Source organism: Eleginops maclovinus, chromosome 11 (assembly GCF_036324505.1).
Source record: "Eleginops maclovinus isolate JMC-PN-2008 ecotype Puerto Natales chromosome 11, JC_Emac_rtc_rv5, whole genome shotgun sequence".
NCBI classification, from domain to species: domain Eukaryota; kingdom Metazoa; phylum Chordata; class Actinopteri; order Perciformes; family Eleginopidae; genus Eleginops; species Eleginops maclovinus.
In genome coordinates, this window is record NC_086359.1 from 23,448,856 (window position 1) to 23,464,460 (window position 15,605).

At 40.1% G+C, this 15,605-nt stretch overlaps 1 protein-coding gene across 1 annotated transcript in view; it reads left to right on the forward strand.

The window, feature by feature from the left end:
• The first annotated feature begins 14,026 nt into the window (after nucleotides 1-14,026).
• Nucleotides 14,027-15,605, forward strand: part of robo3 (roundabout, axon guidance receptor, homolog 3 (Drosophila)) — an 87,648-nt gene continuing 86,069 nt past the window's right edge. Inside the window, exon 1 of the mRNA XM_063896185.1 lies at nucleotides 14,027-14,571. Coding sequence (XP_063752255.1) covers nucleotides 14,508-14,571 — 64 coding nt within the window. The 5' untranslated portion in view covers nucleotides 14,027-14,507. The remainder of the gene's footprint in view (nucleotides 14,572-15,605) is intronic.

Here is a 15,605-nt window from a genome sequence, read left to right on the forward strand (position 1 = left end):
TACACAGTTTGCCTTTACGTTTAACTCCATCCTGCTACAGTGAGATGCGGTAACGATAAGAATGAGGATTGCGGTTATCACACGCTGGCATTCAAACATCGTTTATCTCTTTTAATGTATGTGTGTGTGCTCCATGCATCTGCAGAACACTTGTTGACACTGACCTCACAGGAGGGACTCTCACTGAGGCTTTTATCCCCTGCCATTAGTGTCCTACAAGTCTTGTCACTACGGTTGTGTTCTCTTTTAATTCTCTAATGGACATTGATCTTCAAGTTTCTGCTTGGCACAGAACTTTAAGTTGAAACATGAAGAGATTTTGTGAACTGTTGACTAACGCTCATGGTTTTATTGGGAAAAAACTAACATGTGATGATCCTGATACGATCCTGATAAAAAAATAATATTTCTGTCTGAGTTAATCTTGTTTATTCTCATGAAAAACTGCTCTCATTGTGTACCAGTGTCAGCATATGCATCAGAATGAGGAGAGATTTAATCGAAAGTCCTCATCCAAATTCCTATCTCAGTGTAGCATATTTCCATAATTTTCAGCATTCATTTTGTTTCGTAATTGAACAACGCAGATTGTTTCCTCTTTGATAAAAGTCAAATGTAAGGTATCCCCGATGCAGATCTTCTAACTGAGCTGCCTTATGTCAACCAGACTGAAAAGGGAACCAAATGTAAAGCCGGTGCATGCCCTTTTTACCAAAAGCCTTTTTAACACCAAGTGGTTTAGACTAGAGCACAGAGAATGCATTTAAACTAAATGGTGGCCAAATTATGTTTTTATTTATATTGTGTAAATTATGCTTAACATTTCCATGTGGATTCTTGTAGAAAATATGTGTTTGCTGCTCGGTTGAACCCTGTCTGCCCTCTGGAACACAGAATGTGCATACACTGTCATGACCATAGCCACAGGACTCAGCCAGAGGTAATGGAGTGTGAATAATGTGTAACAACAGTTGCCTGCGCAGCACTAAGGCTGAATTATATATGTTGTTGTGTTTATTGAGGATGCTCGTCTCAGCGTCTCCCATGCTGCACCCAACAATCACGTCTACAGACCGCTTCCTGACAGCCTGTGCTCTTTGGCCTGTCCACCTGCTCTGGAACTCAGTCAAATAGGTTTTCATGCTCTGATAACCTATTACACACTCTGTTTGACAACGGCAAGAGGTCATTACCTGCATTAGCTTGTTTTTGGCCCTTGACATAAGTTGTTGAGTCAGAGGTGCTACCTCTTTAGGCAGTTGTTCATGACGAGAGTCTTTACCTTGCTGGCACCATGGCTAAAGAGACAGCTATGTGCTCTGTCCATCAGTCCACCACTTTGGTTCAGACTAACATATGCCAACAATGGACGAATGGATTGATTCTGTGTAAACATTCACAATCCACACATGATGCATCCTAGTGATTTTGATGATCCTGATTTTTAATCCAGTGCCAGCATGAGGTTCACAATTGCAGTTGGACTCAAATGTCTTTAAAATTATTATATGGATTGTCATGCAACTTGGTGCTCACATGCATGATCCCAGCAGGATGGATTGCTAAAACACTGATGAACCTATACCCAGCCATCATCAGGTTCAACACTATTGAATCTCATTCTTACATTTATGACCAAATATCTGCAAACCGATGACATCAGCATCAGCTTTGCTCTGTGTTTAGTGCTAAAGCAACTGCTTAGCTTAGTATGCTAAAACACAACACATTTGACATTGGCATGTTTGCATGTTCATTTTGATCATGCTGGCTCGCTAATTTTAGCATTTAGCTCAAAGCACAGCTTCACAGAGCTGCAAGTCAGAACCTTAGCTAGCTCTGAATCCTAGTTTCTTTTTTAACCAAACATTACATTAAACATGACTTGAATTATTACCTCTAATGATTTCAAAACCATGGGTGAATATGTTATTAATAAAAAAGAGAGAATTGGAGGAAATATTTGTAGTCTTTTGTTTGGAAAGATAAATATTTCCCTGCTCAGTCAGAACAGAGGTTTGTATAAAGTCAAACGGAGCTGTGAGGCAAGTTGAACCAGGCGATAGTGTTACCTTGTACATGTCTGAAAACTGTAGAATTGCTCAGAAAAAAAAGTCATCCCACAAAACTAAAGATATGGTAAAGAGAAAATGTCAGAGTGACCCCTTCTCTGACCTCATGTTTTCTGGTTTGGGTGAAGCACCAGGGTTCTTGTTTTTCATCAACAACAACATTCGATAACAATACAAAACATGTGACACCTCCCTGAGGGACGATGTCATAGGACGGCGGCAACACTCATTGTTACACTTAATGCGTTAAACCTCCCATTCCCCCCCGCACTCCCAAATATCACCATTATTCACTTCTCATGGTCCAACCTTGCGTGCAATCCTGTGATAGCTCTCATTCACCCAAACTTCAGCCCAGCTGACTCCCCATGAGTGATGGGCAGGGGGGCTTTTGTCTTGAGATCAGCCAGGGAGACATAACACTTGGCTAGGTCTGCCTGGGGATTCAACGTCAGTAGTGTATTGCTCGCTGCACGCTCTCCCTGGGGTCATGCCATGTCCCCGGTCAGGCTGGAGATATCATAAATAAAGAGAGACAGTGGAGTGAGAAAGAGAACAATGAATCCCCCCTTTCCCCCTTCTTCAGCTCTGTCTCTCTTCCCCCGCCAGCCACCAGGGATGTTGTAAATCAGAGGGCAGGGGCGGGGAGAAACCTGAGCCGAGAGCAAGGCAGTAAGACAAGGAGACATTAAAGTGGGAACCTGGCTCTCTGGGAGCCTGGCCATTCCTGTCATCATTAGAGAGCGTGGGAGACAAAGGCAGGAAGAGATGATGATGAGGCTGGGGATGGAGGGAGAGGGGGGGATGCATTAATTGAAAAAACTGAAACGTTGACTTTAATTAAATGTGTTATGTAAGAAGAAATATTAGTTTAGCCGACAGAAGGAACAAACAAAGTCTCTGAGAGGCTGGAGAAGGCCTAGTTGCCTTCAGACGTGCTATCAAAAAATATGTTGAGATCCAAAAATGCATTGAACAAAATCTTATTTTAATTCAAATGATCAACTTAATAATGTGCAAAATAAATATTTAGAAAAAATCTGAAGCAACAAAAATACAGCGACCCAACATTTGTAACTGTGGCAATGTACCAAATGTCTTTTTCTATGTGTCTTCAATAAAAACAAAATTAAAAAAGAAGGTAGAAAGATAGGGAATGAAAGCGAAACGCAATAATAATGCAACATAAAGAAAGAAACAAAGAGAGAAAAATAAGTATTTGGAAACTGAAAAAAATAAATTAAATTAAACACAGCGACCTCTCACCCTCTCTTCCACACATACCTCACAGGTGATTAACTATAAGTTGTGTCCAAAACCATGAGACCCAACTGATCCAGACCATAATTGATCCAGAAAGTAATAATATTATAAACAAAGATCAATGCCAAGATATAAACAATCAAAACCCTTATTGAATCGTAAAATAGAAATCCCCACTCTGACATTCCTGGTTACTACAATTAGCTTCAACTTAATAATATTGCTTTCAACTAACCTAATGTAAAATACACATAATACATTTCATTTAAGACAACGTTTCAGTTTTTTCAGCGTACTCTTCGATGGACATAATAAAAACCGCAAACACAAATACACGTAGTCCCTCTCCACATTCACAAGGTCATAAATCCAGGCTGGCTAGGTTTTACTCTGACAGCACTGACGCAGGGGGACAAAGGTAATCCAGCAATAATTTTCAGCGAACAAGGGATTTTGATTTCTACCCTGCCAGGACGGAGAGAGTGGAAATCATGTGCGAAAAGGCTTTCTTTCAGTCCAGCACTGCCTAGCCTACAGCCAAGCAATGTCCTTGCATTCAGAGGGATAAAGCCATCCCTGACAATGGTGGAAAAACAGAATGGCTGATGGAGAGGGGAGAGGCTGGAGTGAGGCAGTGATGAAAGGGATAAAGACCTTATGTGAGTGTGTGAGTGATGGCTGACTGTGTGTATCTTTGTATCTGTGCGCCTTTGTGTGACTTACTGTACTCCCAATTTCATACCGTCGACATTTACAACAGCAAATCACAAAAAAGGTCTTTGCAGGTATAAAAACATCCCACACATGTAATGATCTTGACCTTATTAGCACTTTATATTGAAGGAAAATAGGACTAAAAGAAATACAGAATCAATGAGCACTCCAGGTTTCCAGTGGTGTAATGTAGTGAAGTACATTTTCTCAAGTATTATACTTAAGTAAGGTTTTGGGGTACTTAATTTGGGGTTATTGTATGCTACTTTATACTTTTACTCCACTACAATTTGGAAGCCAGTGTTGTACTTTTTACTCGGCTTCATATACTTGACAACATTAGTTACTAGTTAGTAACCAAGCTTATTAGCTTATTGCCCCCCAAAAATATGTCAATTACCTAGTAAATAAAAAATAATATATAATTACAAGTTAAGATACCCAGCAGCAGTATATAAAGTAATACACAATTGCTCTATATTTACCAGCTGTGATGAACACATTAATGCATCAAAACAAAAAGATCCACACATTTTATATAATATTCTAAAATGGGATATTACACACAATAAGTACTTTTACTTTTGGTACTTTAATTATGTTTTTATGGCAATACTTTTGTACTTTTACATAATCAAATATTTTTCAAATGCACGACTTAATATAGTATTTATTTCACATCAACCCGCCCCCGATACAGCCCGATATCCTCCTATGTTCTCCGTATTCTCGACTTTTTTACTGTGCCTCTTCAGGTTGGTTTACCCAGGGCTAACCCGCTGACACTGATCGTGGATCACTGTCCCTCTGGCCCCAGGTATCCCTCTCTCTCTGTCAGAGGTAACTAAGCTTGTGGAATGTTCCGCGCCCCTCTTCTCGACCTATGCGAGTGTTTGGACTTCGCTCTCACCTATCATCTCACGTTTTCCCCTCGAGGTAGCGAGGCTTAACCCTGAAAACCTACAAAGAGGGAACGGGGAAGAAAGCCAGTCCCACTGTTCACTGGACGTGTTCTCCCCAGACAGGGAAAGGAAGTTATGAAGGAGAGTGCCGTGAGGCATGAATTCGAACTGTGTGTAAAAAGAGTCGGATCCTTCAGGGACTTTTAGGGCCTATTCACAGGAGAGCTATAGGAGCTACAGGACCAGTGTGAAACCTTGTTTTATGGATGTGTCGTTTAAGAATGCACAAAGCACAAGGTTTCACAGGATTACAGTGTAGATTCCTGATGTAAGGTTTTATAGTGGAAAATGATTGTAATGCAACTGGCAACAGATTGAAGTACAACACATTGTATCTCCTCATTGAGAGATTTACATGTTTTGGTGCTCGGTTTCCATGCCAGAGCTGGAGAAACATTGTTTTTCTGAAGGAACAGCAATCCTCTGCTGTGAGTGGGGTTTATGTAACCAGATACAAAGCTCAAAATGGGTCCATATAACAGCTCTAACGTCTTCACTTTCAATGAAGCAGGTAAACAAACGTTGTTATTTTTGGCTAAATACATTCCTACTCATGTAAATAGAAATATAAAACTGGCTGGTGTGATTCAGAAATTCAAGCATTGCTGACTTTACAATAAGAGTTATATATCCGGCATTCAGAGCAATGCGCTTTTTCTCATTGACGTTGGCTGGACTCAACGTCAATGAGTAAAAAGTTATGTTTAAAATGTTTTAAATCCGTCAGACATACATACATTCCATACACATTTATTACATGACATGTTTGGGATGTCTACTATTGTAAGGGAAACCATAAGAAGTGATATGGTGAAAAAATGTTGCCAAGACCAAAAGGAGCGAGTGTTCACCAAGAAAATGAGAGTTAATGTTACTTTCTGTGAGGAGCTGTTCAACTACTGAGAGTAATTCTACAAAAAGCTCAGTGGGATACACATTAGCATTTAGCTAAACAACACTGAACTTCTTCTACAGCAGCAACGGTAAGCTGTCAGTTTACAGAGATATGTATAATACAATATTGACCAAAAGGGCTAAAAAACTTTTCATTTTGCTGGCATTGGTAAATTTACTGCCACAATAACTAGATTTCAAAGCAGGAATACTATTTTTGGGTGGTAGGCCTACTAATATCTCTTTCGAACATGTTAGCGAACAAGCTACATGCTAACCGCTAGCGCTGCCTCGTTTCCCTAAGAGCCGCATGGAGAGAGTCCACAATTACAGGTGTACTTTGAATTTCTTATGAAGCTATTGTTCCTACAGGATCACAGTGTCCAAAAGTAGGCTTAGGAACTGATATGCTTTCCTGAATTTCCCTCCTTTTAATTCCACAATGGTCATTGTCTCGGCCGTGTGGCTGGTTCTATGTGAAGGTCAGCTTTATGATATCGCATGTGGAGTCAGCATTTCATTTTACATTATTTTAGATCTGTTTTCAGTAGCTACTACAAATGAGCTGGCTGTGTATATTCATAGTGTAATTACTTTTCTTTTCCAATTTCCCGGAGACAACGGCTCTGTCCTGAATATAATGGGCTGTTTTTCATCCAGCGCAGCTAAAGTAATAACAGAATAGTAGCTTACCTCTCAGCAGGAGTCAGATGGGATGGGGTCAAACTCAATGCAGGAGACAAAACCTCCTGGCATTTTCAGTTGGCAATCAATGTGGAAAACATAGCTTTGTGTGTGTGTGTGTGTGTGTGTGTGTGTGTGTGTGTGTGTGTGTGTGTGTGTGTGTGTGTGTGTGTGTGTGTGTGTGTGTGTGTGTGTGGATATGATAAAACAGCGGTATGAAATGGTGAATTATATCGTGCTCCTCATCACATATGTTATCTTCATTTAAAAAATATATATATTCTGGCTTTTCATCCCATCTTGAGTCAGCTTGCTGCAGATCTGTTGATAGGGAAATATGTTTTTCTCTTTAAAACCAGTCCTAGATTAGTAGGCTCTAGGTGAAGTCTGCAGGCTGCACATGCAATGAAATAATCACAATGCATGCATTTTAAACATATGCATGTTTCCCTTCCCTCTTGCCAGTGGCATTCGATATATCCTGACTGAAAGTAAAGCATCTCAGGCAGGGCAACTAAGTGCTAGGCTTGAATGGCTCCTGTCACACACCATAATAGCCTGTGTGAAAGGCCAGGGCTGCCTGTTAATGCCAGGTGAGAGCAGGAACGGAGCCGCAGGAGCTTGTCTGTGGAGCAGAGACAATTTTGTTCTGGCTCTCCGCAGCTTTGTCACAGTGTGTGTGTGTGTTGGAGGGAAGGCCATAATTGCTGCTGCCTACCCTCCTCCCCAGAGTGCATTGGAAGAACTGGAAGAGTCATTTCATCTCAGAGGAAATGTACATATAGGAGCTCTGTGGGGTGTGAAAGCAAAGGAAGCTAAATTACAGAGCAGCACGGTGTGGCAGCTGGTGGTGTTCTCTGACCCTCCGCCCTGATTCTACACAACATACAAGAAAAGATGCACGTCATTTGCTAAAAACGACATTTGTTGGACAGAATGAAATGACATCCTGTACAACATTGTCATTGAGTCCAAAACAAGAGCCATGAACTATAGAGTATATTACCTTTTAAAGATTGCATAGTGTGGTGCAGGAATGACTCCTAAAACCCAGAAATTAGTTTTGCCACCTATGGTTCCCACTTTCCGAAGTAAAGTCTTTACAGTTGTTAGCCTGAAATAAGTTCTGTGGTTATCATAAGGTGAAGAGATTTTAATGTTTTATTCTACGACATAAAATACGTCAGTAAACACCCCATTGGAGAATGTCAGGAGCTTGTATTTGTCATAAAACTGTGGTTGCTAATCAAATTAGCTGCCTTTAGCTTAGTGGTGGTGATTCACCGACAAGCAACCATAATGTAGTTTTAAAAAAACCTAACCTAACAACGTAAGCTTTTTACTTCTGCTGATTGCATTTAAACGCTTTAACTCTGTCATCACATGGCGAAAAATGTTGATGAAACTACAACCTGAAGCTTTAAAAAAAAAAACATGTTTCAGATCAATAGCACTCTAGTCTCAACCAAAACCGCATGTTTTATAAGGAGTTATTTGTGGCATGGCCATTGTATAAGGATTTGGATTATTATTATTGCACAAACCCGAACGTCTCTCCTGTGTGTGGTTTTGATAGGTGTGTTCAACTTAAGATTGTTAGCTCTGGTCACTGAATAGGTATCATCTTGGCAGGACAGTCTCTATCATACAAAACATCACCACAACATTGATGATGAGGTAAACTTGAGCATGGGTTTGTACATTGTACAATTTGTACAGTAAATGGTACAGCCTTTTTTTTCCCAGGCTAGTAAAGATCTTATAAAGCAGCCAAGTGTGTTCACAGATTTTTAAAGGAAGAATTTATCTTCTGATGAGAGCTGTTCTGTTTTGTTGTCGAATCACAAAGCACCACTGGTCAACAAATTAGAAGTTTAAAAATTAAACCAATAAATTGCATGCCATCTGTGTTATAGAAACCCAGGTGAACAATTAAGGGAGATTGTGTTGTGAAAACATTGCTGAAATGTTTTTTCAAGGTGCACAAAGGCTCCTCCATTGTATTACCCATGAAAACTCATCCTTTGTGTCCTCATCTTGCAAACTGAGAAGGCAGCCAAGTCGTAAAATGCAAAAGTGGAGTTAAACATTCCGATCAGCCATTTTCATCACTCAAATCAGATCACTTACATTTCCATTTCTGGCAACCCTCTCCACTGCTGTCTTCAGGGAGAGATCCATGTTTAAGGTGTGCATGCCAAGTGTAACCCCCACTCATTACAGAACGTATGAAACCAGTTGAATGGTTGAAGCCGGCACAGAGACAAGAGGTTGATGTCGCCTTTGACACTCCAATCTGCCCTCCTCATCATGATGTGTGGTGGCAAACAGACGGGGACAGCCCACTCTGTCTTCATATACCCGTATCATTTTGTAGATTTGCAGAGAATGTGGGGGTGTGCGTCTCGCTTCACAGCCCCAAAATGAATATGGGGGGGGCCCTCATTATGGAGAGAGGAAAGACAAAGAGGTGTTGGTGAAGACAGGGTGAGAATGAAACAGGGAGAGAGTGAAACCCGTTGGATTGCTCAAATTTTCTTGCAGAATCCAAGCGTGGAGAAGCCAGCAGGAGAAACAGGAAATGAGTTGTCCCTTAATAGCCCTGCTTGTCCTTTTTCTCCCCCTCTTATTCTCTTCCTCTCTTTCCCTCTCCACCCGTCAGGGTGGATGGGTAGCAGTCAATCTCATTGGCAGAAAGGCAGATCAATAAAAAGATATATTGTCATCTCAGTGCGCTACCCTCTTTATCAATGAATCTATAATATAATCTATTCAGTGGAGCCTCTTAAAGGGCCCGTCCTGCCATTATCAGCTCTGGGTAAGAAAAGGTGGAGGCATATGCTGTAGGGGTCTCATTACTAGCAATGATTGGGGGGTAGGGTTAAAATTGCCAGCATAGGTACAGGTGATACAGGTGATACAGGTGATACAGGTGATACAGGTGATACAGGTGATGCACATTGTGTCTAACGTGAAAAACAAGGAACACTGCTTATATATGTTCAAGAACAGAATCAAGATTCAAATGCTTTATTGTCACGTGCACAGCAGCTAAGTGTAGCAAATCTTAAGTCTCAGGCTCCTCCGACAATGCAACATGAATATATATAAGACACAAAACAATAAAACAATTCAAAAAATAAACAATACAAATATTAGAGTAGAAATGAAATGCAGGAAGTGAAGTGCAAGATGTAGTTGCAAGACCAATGTGCAAGTAACACAACATAATATAAACAACAACAGAATGTAGAATGAAATGCTGTACAGTGGAATAAATACTGCTTGTGCACTAAACAAACTGAAACGTTGACTTTAATTAAATGTATTATGTCAACAGATTTCACATAACTGCATCAGGTTGGTTGAAAGCAATACTATTAAGTTTAAATACAAAATATTAGGTTCAACTAAATATTATGGCCTTTAACTAACATTATACAGTTAGGTGACATTTGTTGACATATTACATTTATCTGAAGTCAACGTTCCTTATTTTTCAGTGTAGTAATAAATACATGTGTGAGGTGCAAACAGATGCATGCTATAGAGTACATCAATGTACAAAGATTACAAGCTTTACTCTTTAATGAGTTATTATTATCAGATGTAAGGAGACATGCATTACACTTCACGACTCCCTGTAGGGGGCTCCCTGCGCAGTGTGTTGTTGTTGCTATCTCAATACACTGGTATGTTCTGCATCAAGCGTCGGCGAGTGTGTGGCTTCAACCACATCATAAATGTTGCATCATGCACAGCCATGCAGGGATTGTCAAAGGGCTTAAAAGATGAACGTATTGAAACAGCGCTGTTTGAGGGGTAAATCAGAGCTTACGTTTGGTTAAACTAAAAAGCATAATTCTAAGCATTTGCACACATTATTGTATATATTTACCGAATAAATTCACACAAAGCTAATGCCATGGGTATATGGGTGGGACATTTCCCCTTTTACTTCATCAGTTCCAATAAGCATGCAAAACTACTACGTTGCCATTGCTGTTTTTCATACATGTAAAAGGGCATTTATACCGAGGAATGAAGTGTTTCTGGTACAGGATGTTGGCCATTTATTTTTGGGCAGGACATATCATTTTCATGAGGTTGTACTGACAAAAGACGCTTGTTCGCCTTCCTCCATTGGACAGGATGACCATTGTGTTTTAAGATTGGAGGTTGATTTATAGCCACAATTCCTCTTTATAACATGAATCAACATAATGTTGCTTTGCTGATTCATGTTAAGGGCTCTTTTCTCACTTTACACTATTGTGTTCCACACTTAAGTGCTCTTTTCCTACTTTTCTATATTCTAGAAGTGAAATATACCTGAGTTGTTATTCTATTCAGCACTGCTTAATAATGTGTATGAATTTGTTTTACTACTTAAGGCTCAACCTTGACACACAATATGTAAAAGGTGTAACCATACATGTGTTCAAAGTGCAATAAATGGAGCCTTTAGTGTTGTACTGGATGTTCAGAGCATATCCATAGGGAGCTGATATTAATCATCATCTTTTCACCAAATGACAGACTTTTTTAAACCCATAAAGAACAACCAAACCATGTTACTAATGGTTAAATAAATAACTCCAAGATAATGTATTATTTTATAATGAAAGAAGCCACATGATCTATATTTCCTTGGACAAGTATTGCTGTGCACCAAAGTGTATTAATTATGGAGCTGCAGCTTTGACATGAATACCCCTAAAAGAAGAAACAGCAAATGGAAATATAGTTTTTCAAAACACATTTTCAAATTGAGCAGATCATTGTAGTTAGTGCAGCTGAAGATACACAGGAAAGGGGGGGCGGGGGTCGACATCAAGAAAATGCTAGAACTCAATCTTAGCACATGGAGCACTTTGGTCTCCTTGGAAATGGAATTGGATTTCTGAGAATAAAGTTCACTCTTGATATTGTTCTTTATTTTTATGAAAGCATTTAATCAACTCTAAACGATAAGGAATAATGAAATGGCTTGTAGTGGCGGCACACTCAGCCAGAAACAAAAGCAATCCAGAGGTCAGGCATACATCATCGTCTCAATCCTCTTAAAGTCAGTATTTATTTATGAACAGAAGCCCAGTCGCCCTTTGCATTAAGCAAAGAAGAAAAACAATGAAGCTCACATGCCTTGATTTTCCTCTTCATCTATATTCAATTTGAGCTCTCTTTATGGTAATCAGTTATTGTTAAAGCATTCAGTTGAGTCTTCAAACTGAATCGTCAGATAAATAATACCACACGCTGCATTTATCTCTAGTCCAGCATTTGACTTTAAACATTGTAGTATAAAATGGTTGCTGAGCTAAGGATATAAAAACTTGCTGAACACTCAAACCTCTCAAATGAAAGAGACTCAGAACATAGTGCTGCCAGGAAAGGTTTTAATGCCAGCATTTCCCGAAAGCAGATTCTAAAGGCCTTTTCATATCAAATGAATGGCAAAAATCACCTCATAAATCCCAGCCTTTGTGTATGGAGAGGGCATAATTATATGATGTATGGCTCAGCTGCAAGTGTGCAGCACAGCACGGAACAGCACTGATGGGCTGTCCTTGTAATTCACTACCTAATATGGATAATTACTCTAAATTCATGGAGTGCTTGATTCCACTGACAGCTACGCCAAATGTTTGACGAAGACACAACAGTAGCAGCATCAGTCACAGGCGAGCGGAAATGCATTTAGTGGAGGGCTTCATCATGTTTTATTCAATCATAGAGCAATGCTCAATTAATCAGTTTCTGCAATTAAATTAAACATGTACATGCATAAAACATGAAAGAAATATCAGGGGTGTTTAAGCACTGCTTGGTTCTCTGGGCGACTGCAAAAATAGAAGATGTCTTCTCAGCCTTACAGAAAAAAAGCCTCAGTGACTTTAGTTATAGGGAATCATATCTTTTACACCCCATATCAGGAGCTGCGTGTGACAGAATGTGTTAAATATCATCTTAGTATGCACTCCCTGATGCATACCATCATCCAATGCATTTCTATAAATGTCAAGAGCTGTGTGTTTACTAGATGTGCCTGACCCCTAATATTTATTCAGCTCAGCAGCACCCTGCCCAATCTTTCCTTATTGCTTCATTGCAGGACAGAGGCTCTTGGTGTGTCAGCTCTCATTGGCTGCAGTTGGCCACATCTCCTGGCACATGTAATATTGCTTTTCGCTTTCCATCAAGTGCAGGCAATGTCGGTGCTCAGATAAATAGTGACATTTTGCAGTGCTGAGGGGGGTTTGTTTTTGCCTCTAGTGCCTGACTCATTTCCATTACCTGATTTGTATACATAGCACCACGGTTGGCTTGATCAAAGGTCTTTCACATGTTAGACACATTTCCATTTGGATTCCAACTACTGCCAACATAATTTATACCTCTGTTTTTATATAACAGCTGAGAGATATATGTTGACATGAATAACATATTGAAGAGTTAAAGTTGATTTTTTAAAAACAGATTTTTCAAGCATCATTATAAAAGGCCCTTCACACTTTCTGAAAACCTAAATAGGCTTATATGTTATTTTATATTATTTCATGTTATGTTATGAAAGGGTTAGTATGAACATATTAATTCACACATTATAAACGACTCAACGAAAAACAATGCTGCTAAAGACTTTGATGAATGGGATGGGTTTATCCTGTTATCTGAAGATGGAAAAGTGATGAAGTATTAAGAGAACATCTAATACAATATAACACAATCGAGCTTCAATTAAAACCTAAGAGGGCTGTAAATATGTTGCCACATTTAATTAAAGATGTCAATAAAATGAAGTAGCAAAAAAAGAGCTTTCAGAACATGCTTAATACAACAGAGAACACAATGAAATACGAACCAAAAAACGTAACACATTCAACAAAACACAGTAAAACAAACAGGAAGTTCTTGAAATAAATGAAATCTAATTAAAGCAATTCTAAAAAATGAAGAATAATCATTGAGATGCCCGATCAGTTTAGGTCGGGAGCGCTGTCCCTTTAAGAAGGTAGTGTGGTATAGTGAAGGTACACAGAGTGAAGCAAGACTGAAGCGGAAGCTGGGTGAGAGTGCCTTCAAAATAATATAACACAGTGGAAGACTACTATCTATCCATTGCTAAACATTACACATTACTGTCAGCTGTTTGCAAACCCACAAACTGCCTGTATTGTGTATGAACATGTTGTGATATTGACTGTATGGGAAATAACATAGGAGTCGTTAACTTACGATATAAGGTGTGTATTTATTACATTGTAAAAAATGACAGCGTTGCAACACGTCGCTAAACCATTGTTTTATTTTGAAAAGCACGACCGGAACCAACCTTTTTGACTTTAGATCGCTTTCTGCAGTGTTGTGGCAGCGGGACCGTGCTCGTTGTGATGAGGCTGTAGTAATTCATTCCTAGCGGAGCAGAGGAGCAGACACAGCGGTTACACACAGGAGACATGGAGCTCTGCCTTTAACACTTGGACTTTCCCTCCCACTGCGATGACTTCCTGCACTTTGGGACTAATTCTTAGTCAGGGGAACCCGCTCTGAGTGTGTATCCTCTCTGTGACGTTGATGTTAAAAAGGGGAAAGAACGGGACCGAGTGACCGGGTGCTGCTGCCGCTTACAGACGCCTCTCCTCTCATCACCTGCGGCTCGCTTTGTACGGACTGTCCGCTGGTTCCGTCGCAGACTTTGGAGTGTTATCAAAAGTTACTATGTTTGAACTTCTATTTTAATTCCGGGCGGCTCAGATGCTGCCTGTGGAGTTTGGAGCTGTTTGCATCCCATAGACTGGACATCCTTTGCACGCCCGTTTGGATTTATCTCAGCTGCTGGACAGCCTGTCTAACAAACTGCTTTTCCTGGAGACTGTGACCCACCTTTTCCACCTATGAAACATCAGAGAGGATAATGGAGTACCGCCACACTTTGGTTCACCTACTGGCTTTATTTGTATTTATAACTTTGGCATATGGTAAGTTTAAATTGGCATGGCTGGCTGGTTGTTTGTGGGTTATGTTTGCACAGATGGAGTTTATATGATCCAAATCAGGGGCTCTAAACTAGGTCTGACTCCCCAGGACAGAGGACATTAATTCACTTGTACATTTACTCATCCAACCCTTTCCTTACACCAATGTGTGGATTCAATGTACTAAGACTGATTTTGTGGGAAAAAGGAGTAATCCTCCCACATGATGTCATTAAAAGGCCACTTAGACCAGCAGACAGAAGAGTAGCCCATATGCAGCTTTACTGTGTGTCTTGCCCAAGGGACCTTGGATTCACACCAGCATCTGCTCCCCTCAGAAATCAGACTTTAGCCTGCTCATTTATCTCTATTATCAGGCCTATTAGGGGAGACATCCTGGGCACAGGGCAGTTGGGAAACAGAAGCAGTGTGATGCAGGTCCCATTTACTAATGCAGTGTGCTTTAAGTGAGAATGTTAGTTAGGGGTATATTTCCCCCTGAGGGTAGTGTGCTTAAACATTTATGATTTGTTTTTTCATTTTACTTTAATGCCTATTGGATAAAAACCCTCTCCAGATGCTGCATTTTCTTCTATTTCCATCTGATTGTGCTCTTGTGTTGTTTTGTGTAGATGTGTGGTTCTGTAGTGACAGTGCATGCATGGATACAGATGAAGTACAAAGCTTAGTTTCCTTTGGTTGAGCCTCCACTGAATCCCTGTTTGCATGTGTCCAAAGCAGCATATTGACTGTTAATTGCTTTGTTTTAAATAACTCTATATTCAAAGACATGCAGTGCTGCTAATTGTATTCCCCCTCACACTAAACAATGTCTAGAGAAAGCTGCGGCAGCACTGCAGGCACACCATGACTCTCACTTGTAGACTGAGTCATCTCCAGACCCTCCATGTATACCCTGTAAATCACAATCACTGCCAGTGGGCTACATGCTCTTTGTCAGCATACCTCTGTCTTTGTGTTCGTCACAGAAGCACCACCCAATGTGATGTACAAAAGCATTTTTTCCCGTCGCTTGT